Raw genomic sequence first — 13,186 nt, 5'->3', positions numbered from 1 at the left:
ACAGAGGAGTGGTGAGGAAGGAGAGAAGAAAGGGTAAATGCTCCTCATAAAAGCAGTGAGGGGGGCAGTGGTGGTTCAGTGGTAGAATTCTAGCCTTCCATGTGGGAGACCTGAGTTTGATTCCCAGCCAGTCCACCTCATGTGCAGCCACCATGTGTCTGTCAGTGGAGGCTTGCATGTCGTTTGCTCTTATGCTAAACAGGGTTTAGAGGTGCTTTCAAACTAAGACAGATTAGGAAGAAAGGCTGGGAGATCTACTCTGAAAAACCACCCAGGGAAAATCTGTTAGAGTCTCATCTGTAACCAGTCATGGGGATGGTGCCGGGCCAGGCAACGTTTCCTTCTGTTGTGCATGGGGGCTGACTTGAAAGAAGCCAAGAACAGCAACGAGAGCAGGCTGCTTCACATGGTGTTCTCCCCACTGAGATAGAATCAGAGTAAACTGCAGGCCTGAATTTGTCCTCTTCATGGAAATGGCTTGCCTAGTACTGGGTGCTTTGTAAATGGCTCAGATAAACAATGAAATAGAAATCATAAAGTGCAAATCAACTTCTTTTTGCGATGGCAATGTTAGAACACCCTAAACTAGATATTTTGAATAATTTTGGATACTATTCTGTTTAAAGGACTTAAGATTCCTAATTCATGAAGAACGTCAAGACTTTAAGTAAGGGCTCAGGAACCCAGTGATGGTGGGATTGTATGTCAGATTTCTTTTGACGTGACTTGAAGATCTTTTGTTGTTTACATCTGTTGCTTTCTAAATCATAAGTATAATGTTGGAACAAGAGGTGAGACACCTAGTCTTTATTTTGCACTTGATTGAAATGTGATAAGACTTAGACTATGTTAAAACATAATGATCAGCTATTGTTCTTCAATGAAATAGATAAGCCTTAGATGACAAGGATTTCAAGCAGCAAAAAGGATGTAGAATACAGCCAAGACATTTTCTAAAATTGAAGGGTTCAGAGAAAATGATAAAATCTGTAAAGCTAGAGATATTTGAGAAAAGGGCAGAGCTCCATGCCCTTAAGATTGTGGGTATGATGGGTAATTCTATAGGAATTATGGTAACCACTTAGGTTCCTTTTTTTTTTTTAATTTTTATTGTGCTTTAAGTGAAAGTTTACAAATCAAGTCAGTCTCTCATACAAAAATTTATATACACCTTGCTATATACTCCTAGTTGCTCTCCCCCTAAATTTTTTTTTTTTTTTTTTTAATGAGACAGCACACTCCTTCTCTCCACCCTGTATTCCCTGTGTCCATTCAGCCAGCTTCTGACCCCCCTGCCTTCCCATCTCCCCTCCAGACAGGAGCTGCCCACATAGTCTCGTGTCTACTTGACCCCAGAATCTCACTATTCACCAGTATTAAAGTGATACTATCTTATAGTCCAGTCCAATCCTTATCTGAAGAGTTGGCTTTGGGAATGGTTCCCGTCTTGGGCTAATAGAAGGTCTGGGGACAGTGACCTCCAGGGTCCTTCTAGTCTCAGTCCGACCATTAAATCTGGTCTTTTTATGAGAATTTGAGGTCTGCATCCCACTGCTCTCCTGCTCCCTCAGGGGTTCTCTGTAGTGTTCCCTGTCAGGGCAGTCATCAGTTGTAGCCGGACACCATCTAGTTCTTCTGGTCTCAGGCTGATGCAGTCTCTGGTTTATGTGGCCCTTTCTGTCTCTTGGGCTCATAATCACCTTGTGTCCTTGGTGTTCTTCATTCTCCTTTGCTCAGGTGGGTTGAAACCAATTGATGCATCTTAGATGGCCACTTGCTAGCGTTTAAGACCCCAGATACCACTCTCCAAAGTGGGATGCAGAATGTTTTCTTAATAGATTTTATTATGCCAATTGAACCACTTAAGTTTCTTTCTATTCAAATAACAAGACCACACTTCAGGAAAACTGTAGAATTTAAAAAATTCCCCCTTGGGGTTCATAGAGAAGGGTCTCTTTTTAGAGTCGAGTCCCATCCAAGCCAAAACTCTACCACTCTGGCATTTTCGGAACTCAGTGGTGAAGATTGTGACTCTATGGCCCTTCCCAAGCTTATTTGATTTTATGTGTGTTAAGGCCTAAGATTTAGTAGGCATTTAACCTTACTGATAGTAGTGCCTTAATACTGGGGATACACTGAAACAGCCACAAATCCCAATTCTAGGTATATACCCACAAGAAGTGAAAGCAGGAATGCAAACAAAAACCTGTACGCCAATGTTCATTTCAACAGTTTTCACAATAGCCAAAAGGTGGCAACAACTGAAATGTCCATCAAAAGATGAACTGGTAAGCAAAATGTGGTATATCCATACAATGGAATACTACCGAGTCATAAGGAGAAAATGGAGCTCTGATGTATGCCACAACACGGATGAACCTTGAAGACATTATGCTGAGTGAAATAAGCCAGTCACAAAAAGACAACTACTATATGATCTCACTTATATGAAATAAGCAACCATACAGAAACCAAAGGTTACTGGTGGTTACCAAGGGTAGGAGGGAAGCACTGAGGTTCTGTTCATGGTGGTGGAGCGATTTGGAAAAGGAGAGCAAGAATGGTTGTACAACATGAAGAATGTGATCAATGTCACTGAAACATACATGTAGACATTGTTGGATTGGCCAATGTTTAGCTGAGTATATTTTCACTACAATAAAATAAGAAAAACTTAGCCAAACAAATAATATATCAGGTCTCTTCCAAACACGGTTAAAAAAAGAAAAAAAAAAAAAAACTACAGTAAACTGGGCAGAATCATGGTGCCTTTCAGGCAGAGGCAAATAGTATCTTCACTCACACCGCCTGTCCTAGTTTCATCAGGGGAGTTTAGAGTCACTGTCAGTCATTTTGGAGCCCTGGTGATACAGTGCTTAAGAGTTCAGCTGCTAACCAAAAGGTCGGCAGTTCAAATCTACCAGCTGCTCCTTGGAAACCGTATGGGGCAGTTCTATTCTGTCCTATAGAGTCGCCATGAGTCAGAATTGACTCGATGGCAATGGGTTTGGTTTGGCTTTGGTCAGTCATTTTAAAACCCAAGTGACCCAACCATCGTCCCACTTTCTGGGAGCTGTTTTGTCATCCGCAGGCGGAAACCCCATCCTCACACAGAGGGAACATCCAGGCTTTCTCCACAGAATATTTAGTGATAAGGGCAGGAGGAGAGATTTGCACCAGGCATTCCCTGAACCTTGGTGGTACTAGCCATTGGAGAGGAGAAAGTCTAGGTGTTGTTCACTTTGAGATGCTGGGGCAGAGGTGGTAGTGATGAGGTGACGTTCCACACAGCCAGCCTTTCCACTTGGCCCTGGCCTTGGTAGCCCTTTTCATCTGAGTTGAAATCTGAGTATCAAGGGCCAGATGTAGTGAAGTGCAGCGGTAAAGGGTGCAGAGGGGGCTGGGGCTGGGGGCATGATAACTCAGGGTAGTATCTCTGAAGGTGAAGAGTCCTCCTAACATCCTGGAACCAAGGATAGGGAACTAGAACAGCTGGATTCAGTGGGGAGTCCCTAAAAGAGAGGGATTCCTGTCCGGAGAAGAAACCTGCTCTTGGCCCACATTGCTGTGGCACTGAAGAGCCACGGAGGCTGGGGATCTTCGCTGTGCCGTCTTTGCTCTGGGTGCTTGACACCTCTCTGCTTTTGTTATCCTCACATAGTGTCAGGTTCACGTAGATGTAGTAGCTAAGGACCAGAGAGTTTCAGCGACTTGCCAAAAGGTCACACAGTAGCCAAGGACTAACTCTGACTCTGGACTCTTTCCCTGTTCCTTCTGTGAAGAATGTTTATCTCCCAAGCCTTAGACAGAGACTAATCTACCTGAGATGGTCTTCCAGAAGGAGAAGCATCTGGGTATTATTTGATTTACCAACCCACGCATGTTGTGGTCGCACAGAACATTCTGGTGGCTGCTTGGAATTACAAAGGAAGCAGCTGCCACTTTCTTCACCCCAAGGAGCTGGCTCAGTTGATCTCCAGTCACGGAAAGTCCCTTCCCCAGATAGACTCTGGTTTGCCACTGGCTTTTCTGCTGCTAAAATAAAACTGGGCTAATCCCTCAACCACCCAGAGTAGACAGGTGGGCTTGCCTTTCCGGCATTAGTCAGAGGTATGAAGAGATCTTTTTTCATGCAGGTTTTGCTCCTCTGGCTGCCACATCCCCGTCCTGCTCCAGCTGAACCTCTTCCATGACTGCGTTTGCCCTGCCAAGAGGCTCTTCACGGTGGCTGTCTCCCTCCAGCCCCCTCCTGCCCAACTTGGCTTTTAAAGAGAGAAGTCCATGAACAAGGGCAAAATCAACCATAGGCATGGTTCTTGTTAGGTGTTGGCGAGTTGATTTTGACTCCTAGTGATCCCAAGGGACAGAGTCAAACTGCCCCATGGGGTTTTCTAGGCTGCCATCTTTATGGAAGCAGATCGCCAGGTTTTTCTCCTGCGGAGTCGCTGGGTGGGTCTGAACCACCAACCTTTCAGTTAGCAGCCGAGTGTTTAACCATTCGTGCCACCAGGACGCCTTAGGCATTGGACTCCATATGGACAATTTACAGTTAAGCTACTATAAACCTTTGTCATTTCCTTTTACCCTGAGTGCTCCTATTATCCCATGGATACAGTCGCATGGCTTCCTTATGTTCCCTGTTGAAAGAATTAGCAACAAGCACTTTTAGAAGTAGTCTTTATAAGAGTAAGCTTGTTCAGGGTTTTTGGTCCTCATGCAGAGAACAAAACTGACCATAATGTGTGACTTTATAGCACAAGACAGACGTTACCAGGAAATGGTTAAGAATATAGTGTCGTGATCTATCCATTTTTACAGGACACTGCCCCAGTCCATGGACATATTTCCCCAACAAGCTAGCGAACAGGTAAGGCATCGTACAATTTACTCACTTCTGGCCCCAAGGCTAGCTGGGTAGACTCTGTTGCTCACATTTTCTTAGTGGGTCTTTTTTTGGATTTGAAACCATTCCCCAAACCAAGCAACCCAGTGCTGTTGAGTCGATTCTGACCTATAGGACAGGGTAGAACCCCCCATAGGGTTTCCAAGGCTGTAATTCTTTATGGAAGCAGACTGCCACATCTTTTTCCTGCAGAGCAGCTGGTGAGTTTGAACTGCCAACTTTCAGTTAGCAGAAGAGTGCTTTAACCACTGTGCCACCAGGGCTCCTTTTGAAACCATTAGTTCATTTAAATCCAAAGAATGAAATCAAGTCAGGCTTGGAATTTTTTTAGATGTTCAATTAACCCGACTATTTAATAGTTGGCCTTCAAATGGCTTAGTGGTGTAAGGAAGAAAGAATAATATAAGACCAATTACAAATTTGGGGCATTTTAGGAAAAACAAAAAACAAAACCACGGAGTATTTCACTGGAAGCATCTCTGTGTTTTTAAAATCAGGAAAAACTTGAGATTCAAACTTCCAAACTGTGTTTTTGAACATCATGCAAATATTCTAGAGAAAGATAATAATTTTTTAAAACAGTGCCTGATCCAGGAGGGAAAGCAGAAGTGACAGGTGACTTCGGTTTTTCAAGCGAACATGTCTGTGTGTGTACCTGTGCACATATATTTTTAATTACGCCATGTTCCAGCAACAAGGGAGCCTGTAAGAATGGGGCTTCCTAGCGGCAGAGCTGTCAGGCAGCATGAGGGTGAAACTGGGGTGCTGAGCTTCTCAACACCTCACTGGGGAGAATGAGTATCAGGCGCAACCAAGAGACGACTCTAACTCAGCTGTGCTCTTGGCAACCAGAGAAGAGCAGAAGCGGTCATCCTGAGAGTCACTTCTGAGAACTTCAGGGAGAAACCCCCAGAGCCCCTGATATGCACAAAATGACAGATAAGGGGCTCAGTTCTAGAGGGCCCTAGGTGATGTGGGCGCAGAATTGAGCTGTATGAATTGGAAGGTTCAGTAAGCACGTTTTCCTTTGCTGAATTTGCTCCAGGATCGCAAGTCCTTATGGGTGGTCTGTTTGCTCGATGCTGATATTACCAGGCTCTTAGTACTGTTGGCCATTTTTCTCTGGTTCCTCCTGCTGCTAGAAGTGATTTTCCCATTTTCCCTTCCACCTTGGAATTGACCAGAAGCTGCGTAGGAACAGGGCCTTCCCAAGAAGGTAGAGCCTGAGCCATGGGGTCGACACACAGCAGTGAGGTGGAGACACTGAGGAACCAGTAAGCACCCAAGCCTTTGGTCCCAGTGACCTCTTAAGAGGAGCATGTGACAAAGCCCAATCCTGTGTCCTTCTAATGGGGTCAAGAACCTGGGTGAAACATACAGTTCTCCTTTGAAGGGGGCCACCAGCTGGTAAGGGTGGAACATCTACCTCAGTTGGGTAGGGTCTTGGGTCACCTCTCTACCACCCTCTGAGGAATCCCACCTCCCTGGACTCCTGCTTTGGGGTGTCTAGAGCAGCAGCTGTTGCAGAAATGCCAAGGGGGCAAGCCAGTGCGTCTTGGCAGGAACTCTGAGTGGCTGGCCTTTCTGGGCACAGAGGCAGCCCACAATCATTCCACCAAATCTGGCAAATCCGAGGTGAGGGTGGGAGGGGTCCTAAGAGAGAGTTGACTTTGGTGCAGCTTTTGTCCATCTCTAACTCAGAGCTGGTGACAAAAGGGGATGGGACGTTTCTTGGCTCTTCCGGACTTGTCTCTGTCCAATGCTGGGGTTTCCCTTCTGTCCTGCCTCTGGCAGATTTGAGGGTCCCCCCAGGTCCTCTTCTTCCTCTGTGGATATAAGCAGATTCAACTCTAAGGGGGCGAGTGGAACAGTGGGCAGTGGTCACTTTGCTGCAGTCCCTGTATGTTTCACAAAACAGCACCAAGAGTGATGGCTCCCTCTCACCCTCTTAATGCTGGAGGCTCAGAAGACAGGGATCTGGTCCCTCCGAACCATGTCCCGGTCGTCATCCAGAGTTAACAAAACCTGAAACGAGAGAGGGGAGAGTCACAGCAAGTTCTTTTTTTTTGCCAAGACTTGTGCAGGCTGAAAACTGCAAATTTCCTCCAGTGCTTTGAGCTGGTTCATTCAGGCTCGAACCCCTGCTGAGAATTTGTATTTCTAACAAGTTCTCAGGCGATGCTAATACTGCTGGTTGGGGACCATGGCTGAGAACCACTTGTAAAGCAGTGGTTCTCAAAATGTATTATACCTAAGAATCACCTGGCGATCTTGTTAAAACGTAGATTCTGATTCGGTATATTGGTGGGTGGGAGGTGAGGGGAAATGCAAACCAGTTGGAAGTCCTGGTTCCCACACTTATTTTTTTAATTTTTATTGTGCTTTAAGTGAAAGTTTACAAGTCAGTCTCTCATACAAAAATTTATATACACCTTGCTATATACTCCTAATTGCTCTCCCCCTAATGAGACAGCACATCCTTCTCTCCACCCTGTATTTCTGTGTCCATTCAGCCAGCTTCTGTCCCCCTCTGCCTTCTCATCTCCCCTCCAGACAAGAGCTGCCCACATAGTCTCATGTGTCTACTTGATCCAAGAAGCTCACTCCTCACCAGTATCATTTTCTATCCTATAGTCCAGTCCAATCCCTATCTGAAGAGGTGGCTTCAGGAGTGGTTCCTGTCTTGGGCTAACAGAAGGTCTCGGGACCATGATCTCTGGGGTCCTTCTAGTCTCAGTCAGACCATTAAGTCTGGCCTTTGTATGAGAATTTGGGGTCTGCATCCCACTGCTCTCCTGCTCCCTCAGGGGTTCTCCGTTGTGTTCCCTGTCAGGGCAGTCGTCAGTTATAGCACCATCTAGTTCTTCTGGTCTCAGGCTGATGTAGTCTCTGGTTTATGTGGCCCTTTCTGTGTCTTTGGAAACCCTGGTGGTGTAGTAGTTAAGTGCTATGGCTGCTAACCCAAGGGTTAACAGTTCGAATCCACCAGGTGCTCCTTGGAAACTCTATGGGGCAGTTCTACTCTGTCCTATAGGGTCGCTATGAGTCGGAACCGACTCAATGGCACTAGGTTTGGTTTTTTTAGTTTTTCTGTGTCTTGGGCTCATAATTACCTTGTGTCTTGGTGTTCATCATTCTCCTTTGTTCCAGGTGGGTTGAGACCAATTGATGGATCTTAGATGGCCACTTGGTAGCATTTAAGACCCCAGACGCCACTCACCAAAGTGGGATGCAGAATGTTTTCTTAATAGATTTTATTATGCCAATTGACCAAGATGTCCCCTGAGACCATGGTTCTCAAACCTCTACCCCTGCTACTCTGGCCTTCAAAGTGTTTGGTTTATTCAGAACACCCCTTTGCTTTTGGTTTAGTCCAGCTGTGCTGACCTCTCCTGTACTGTGTGTTGTCTCTCCCTTCAGCTAAAATTCCCTCACTCATTTTCATGTCTTCTGCAATCCTCTGTAAATGCCTTGCTCTGAACAGGCATTTTTTTTATAATTACCTACTGTATTTTTACATAATGAGCACATTCTACGTGTGTTTGCCAACCACTCCCTCTCCCCTGGAGGTATTTTCATAAGCTCGGCTATGGCAATTTTGTTTTACACATTGCTGTAAAAAATGAGCATAGCACAGTTACAAAAATATCTCGTGGTGGGGTGGGGAGGGTGCGGTTGGCAAACAAACATAGAAGGTCCTTGTTATTTGCATAAAATATGGTGGTTCATTTATTAATTCATTTAGACATTTATTGAGGACCTATTATGTGCTATTATACATGCTAGAAATATAGTTTGGGACAAAAGAAACAAACATCCCTGCCATCATGGAGCTTACATTCAAGAGAGAACTTCAGACATGAAAAAAAAAAAGGTAAAATATACAGTATGCTAGCTAGTCACACCATGGCCAGAAAATGGGCTCAGATATACCAAGATGGCACAGGACAAGCAACATTCTGTTCTGTTTGTTGTTGTACGTGAAGGTACCATCAGCAGGATCCGACTCGAAGGCCACTGACAGCAACAACAGATGGTAACATATACTAAGGATAAAAGTTAAATTACAGAGGGAATATAGAAATATGGGGTGAGCAAAATAAAAAATGTTTGATAGGGTGACCAGGGGAGTCATTACTTAGAAGGGGACATTTGAGTTGAGACTTGAAAGAAATGAGGTCTTGTTGCATTGGATTCGCTATAGAAGGGACGTCCCTGCTCCCTGCCCACCCCCCCACCCCCGCCCCAGTCCTTCTACCACTGTTCTCTCCACACGGGACCCTAACTCCTCTTTTGTTATCTCTGTCTCTCAGGAAGGTGACTAACAGAAACAAAAGCCACGAGGAATGATGCTTATACAATTTGGTTAAACCTCCCAAACTGGCCACGAGGGGGTAGCCCTGCTCCACTCTTGAGGTTCCGCGGCAGGTTCAGAAACTGCTTAAATGGAACAGGGTGGGAGCCCAGGAGAGCTAGCAATGTTAATTGTCACTTGAACCTGTGGCACAGGCACCATAGGCTTTTAATATAGAAAAGTCAAAATTAGGATAAAAGGATTCTGAAAGTTATTATCCAGAGTTTTTACAAATACATGGCTTCAGGGAAGGGACGACAGGAGACATGTGGAACAGGCTGGCTAGAAGGCAACAGAGGCCTGGCTGCTGTCCTGAACCACTCCAGGAATCTGTAAAATATCCAGTGAGAATGGAAAAGGGGGCCGGAATGTGGGAATAGCAAGAGAACAAAGAACCCAATGTTACCAGAATTTTAGTGATGCCAGAAGTGGTTCCTGGAGGAATTCTGGGAATGTGAGTTCTAATACCACTTCAGTCCAAATACGCTGTGCAATTTAGGGAAAAACACTGTGACACTCTGTACCTTATTATACTGGAGTAAAAAGGAATGAAAATAAAGACCTAACTGGAAGATCAGACTTAAAAAAGAAACTCAGGATGGTACGTTCACTGAATGACGATGAGGTATTAGAAAAGGAGGAACCCCTGAATGGCAGACAGTGAAGCACTTGGCTGCTAACCAGAAGGTTGGAAGTTCGAGTCCACCCACAGGTGCCTGGAAGAAAGCCTCGGTGACCCACCTCCAAAAATTCAGCCATTGAAAACCCCGTGGAGCAGATGCGGTTCTACTCTGACACACGTGGGGTCCTTGTGGGTTGGAACCAACCAGACGGCAGCCAGTTTGGTTTTATTGGAAAGGGAAAATAGAGAGGAATACCAAAGAGGATGTAAGGAAGAGGGGAAGAGAAAAAAAAGAGAGAATGGCATGTAGAGAGAGAAGAGATGAACAGAGATTAAAAACTCACCAAGAATGAGAAAAACAGGGCAATAGCAGAGAGGAAGTGCCAGAGGTCATGGTCGTCAAAGAAGTCCAGCAGGACACACTCTCGGTTCTTCTCCCGGGATTCCGCTGGGCTTCCCTGCGGGAAGGTGAGGCAGATGGACAACTGTTCCCACAAGTCAGCTCTTTAGGGGATGAGCATCCAGGCAGCCACAAACCTGCTATTAGACACCTAGCTCAAAAAGCTGGCTTCCGTGAGCATATGTTCATGGAAAACCTTGTATGTAAATGTCCATAGCAGCGTCATTCAAAATAGCCAACAAGTGGAAACAAGCCAAAGGCCCATCAATGGGTGAGTGGATCACTAAAACTACAGTACATCCATACAATTGAATGTTATTTGGCAAGAAAAAGAAATGAAGTACTGATTCATGGTACAACTACGACATGGGTGAACCTTGACAACATTATGCTACTCGAAAAACACCACACAAGAAAGACCATATACATATAATTCCATTTATCTGAAAAGTCCAGAACAGGCAAATCCATAGTGGTTGCTTAGGGCTGGGGTGGGGGTCTTGAGGGGAAATGGGCAGTTTCTGTTTAATGGGTATGGGGTTTCTTTTGGGGGATGTTGGAAAATGTTCTAAAATTGATTGTGGTGTTGGTTACTCAACTCTGTGAACACACTAAAACCCACCTAATTGTCTATTTTACAAGGGTGAACTGCATGGTATGTGAATTATATTTCAATAAAGCTATTATTATTTTTTTTAAAGTTGGCTTCCAGACTGGCTCCTAAGTATACGACCAGGTTGTTGTAGACTAGGGAGAGGTCTTTTTGAAGGCTCTCTCTGATTTTATGATCAATAGAGCGGAAGATCTGGGGCTTTGCATGATTAAGAAATGACAGATGGACAGACAATTGCCTCAACAACTGAACAAAGTCAGGAGGGTCTAGGGAAGTGTGAACACGAGTCAGGAGAGCTGAGTCTCCTCCCAGTTCTGAACCTCAGACCCATCACTGACTTCCTAGGCCTTAGCTTTCCTATCTAGGAAATGGATGCACAAACATCTGCCTCTGGGCATTTGTTTATGGAGTGTGGTTATGATAAGAAGATACACGAATCAAGATTTTTACACACATGTTAAACATCCACTGGGAACAGGATGACAATATAAATAATATAATGTAATGTAATATAATACAATATAATATAATCAAATATAATATATAATGAGGATCAAATTGCAGTGTTACAGAGTCCCTGGGTGGTGCGAATGATTCAGGTGCTCACCTGCTAACTGAAAGGTGGGAAGTTCGAGTCCACCCAGAGGCACCTTGGAAGAAACCTGAAACCAAACCCGTTGCTGTCGAGTTGATTCCAACTCATAGTGACCCTATAGGACATAGTAGAACTGCCCCATAGGTTTCCACGAGTTGGCAGCCAAGCTCTTAACCACGGTGCTACCAGGGCTCCAAAGACCTGGGGATCTACTTCTGAAAACTCAGCCACCGAAAACCCTTTGGAAGACCATTTTTCTATGACACACTTGGGGTCACATGAGTCGGAATCGACTTGATGGAAACCAGTTTTGGTAGGGCTTACAAAGGGATGAAGGACCCCGACAGTGACGACAATGTGTCATTTATTGAGCATTTATGTGTGGATATTAAAAACCGTCCCTTCTAGAGGAAGCTTTCATTTTAGAGAAGGTAAAAAAAAAAAAAAAAAAAAAAAGCCGAAAGCAACAAACACATGAAGCAATGGAAGTCGAAAGGTCAAAAAAGCAAGAGGGAGAGAAAACATCTGACAACTGTCCTCTTACCTCCCAGCTGCTGAGATTCTGGGAGAAAAAGTACAGGGCGGCAGCCCACATCACGACAGTGGCAATGATGCAGAAGAATGGGACTGGAAGGACCTTCTCTGAGCTGAGAATCTGTGGGGTGAGAGGTGGTCGCTGGCAAAGCTCACCTGGCCAGCTGGTGAAGGGCTGGAGGCACTGCCCACTCCTAGCGCCCACTCTTACCTTCATGATGATGTAGAAGGCCAGGTACAGCAGCAAGTTACCGATAAAGATGACCAGCACGTAGGAAGCAAAGTCCCTGGGTCGATATATCAGTCCAAAGAGGGCACTGAGAACACGGCGAGAAAATGTTTTGTAGCCATGCAGGTAGATTTGTAATACTATTTGCTTTTTTGTGCCCCCTCACCTTTTGTCCATTAAAAAAAAAACAAGACAAAGAAACACTTGAAGTATTAGAAGTGCCTTTTCACTGATGACATTATATTCAGACCATTCATTCTAATGACTATGAAAATTCCCACAAGTGGAGGTATCACATAAACAATATTTTTTTCCTCTCTCATTGAGTTTCTCCTTTGCTGTTTAGTTTTTCACTGTTATCAAGAACTCTGTGGTAAATAAACGGATACCTTCAGACATTATCACACTTTTCGTGTGCATTTAAGATGAATTCTTAAATGTTCTTAATTCTTAAGTGTTGTTAGTGGTCATCGAGTGGACCCCGGACTCATGGTGACCCCATGTGTAGATTAGTAGAAACTGAAGTGTCTCAATAATTGGCTTGACACACATTACCAAATTTTTGTTGGCTGTACATGGTTTTTTTTTTTTTTTTTAAATTTTATTGTGCTTTAGGTGAAACTTTACAGCCCAAATTAGTTTTTCATTAAAAAAATTTATACACAAACTGTTTTGTGACAGTGGTTGCAATCCCCACAATATGTCAGCACTCTCCCCCTTTCCCTTTCCACTCTGGTTTCCCCGTGTCCGTTCATCCAGGTTTCCTGTCCGTTCTCTGCCTTCTTGTCTTTGCTTTTGGGTGGGTGCTGCCCATTTGGTCTCCTACACTTGGGCACTATTGTGTGTTTTACAGGTCTGTCTCATCTTTGGCTGAAAGGTGGACTTTGGGAGGGGCTTCAGTTCTGAGTTAGCAGGGTCTCCAGTGGCCATAGTCTT

At 44.6% G+C, this 13,186-nt stretch overlaps 1 protein-coding gene across 8 annotated transcripts in view; it reads right to left on the bottom strand.

Annotated features, from left to right (window-relative positions):
- Window positions 1–1,095: 1,095 nt before the first annotated feature.
- SIDT1 (SID1 transmembrane family member 1) overlaps window positions 1,096–13,186 on the bottom strand; it is a 145,332-nt gene continuing 133,241 nt past the window's right edge. For 7 of the 8 annotated variants that reach the window (XM_049876616.1, XM_049876621.1, XM_049876631.1 and 4 more), the window contains 4 exons: window positions 12,233–12,338; window positions 12,032–12,142; window positions 10,224–10,337; window positions 1,096–6,928 (listed from right to left, as the gene is read on the bottom strand). In XM_049876616.1, coding sequence (XP_049732573.1) covers window positions 6,866–6,928; window positions 10,224–10,337; window positions 12,032–12,142; window positions 12,233–12,338 — 394 coding nt within the window. In that variant the 3' untranslated portion in view covers window positions 1,096–6,865. The remainder of the gene's footprint in view (window positions 6,929–10,223; window positions 10,338–12,031; window positions 12,143–12,232; window positions 12,339–13,186) is intronic. The other variant, XM_049876642.1, reaches the window with a different exon arrangement.

Source organism: Elephas maximus, chromosome 1 (assembly GCF_024166365.1).
Source record: "Elephas maximus indicus isolate mEleMax1 chromosome 1, mEleMax1 primary haplotype, whole genome shotgun sequence".
Lineage (NCBI taxonomy): Eukaryota > Metazoa > Chordata > Mammalia > Proboscidea > Elephantidae > Elephas > Elephas maximus.
Note: the sequence above shows the minus strand (reverse complement) of the source record. Positions and strands in the feature narration are given on the sequence as shown.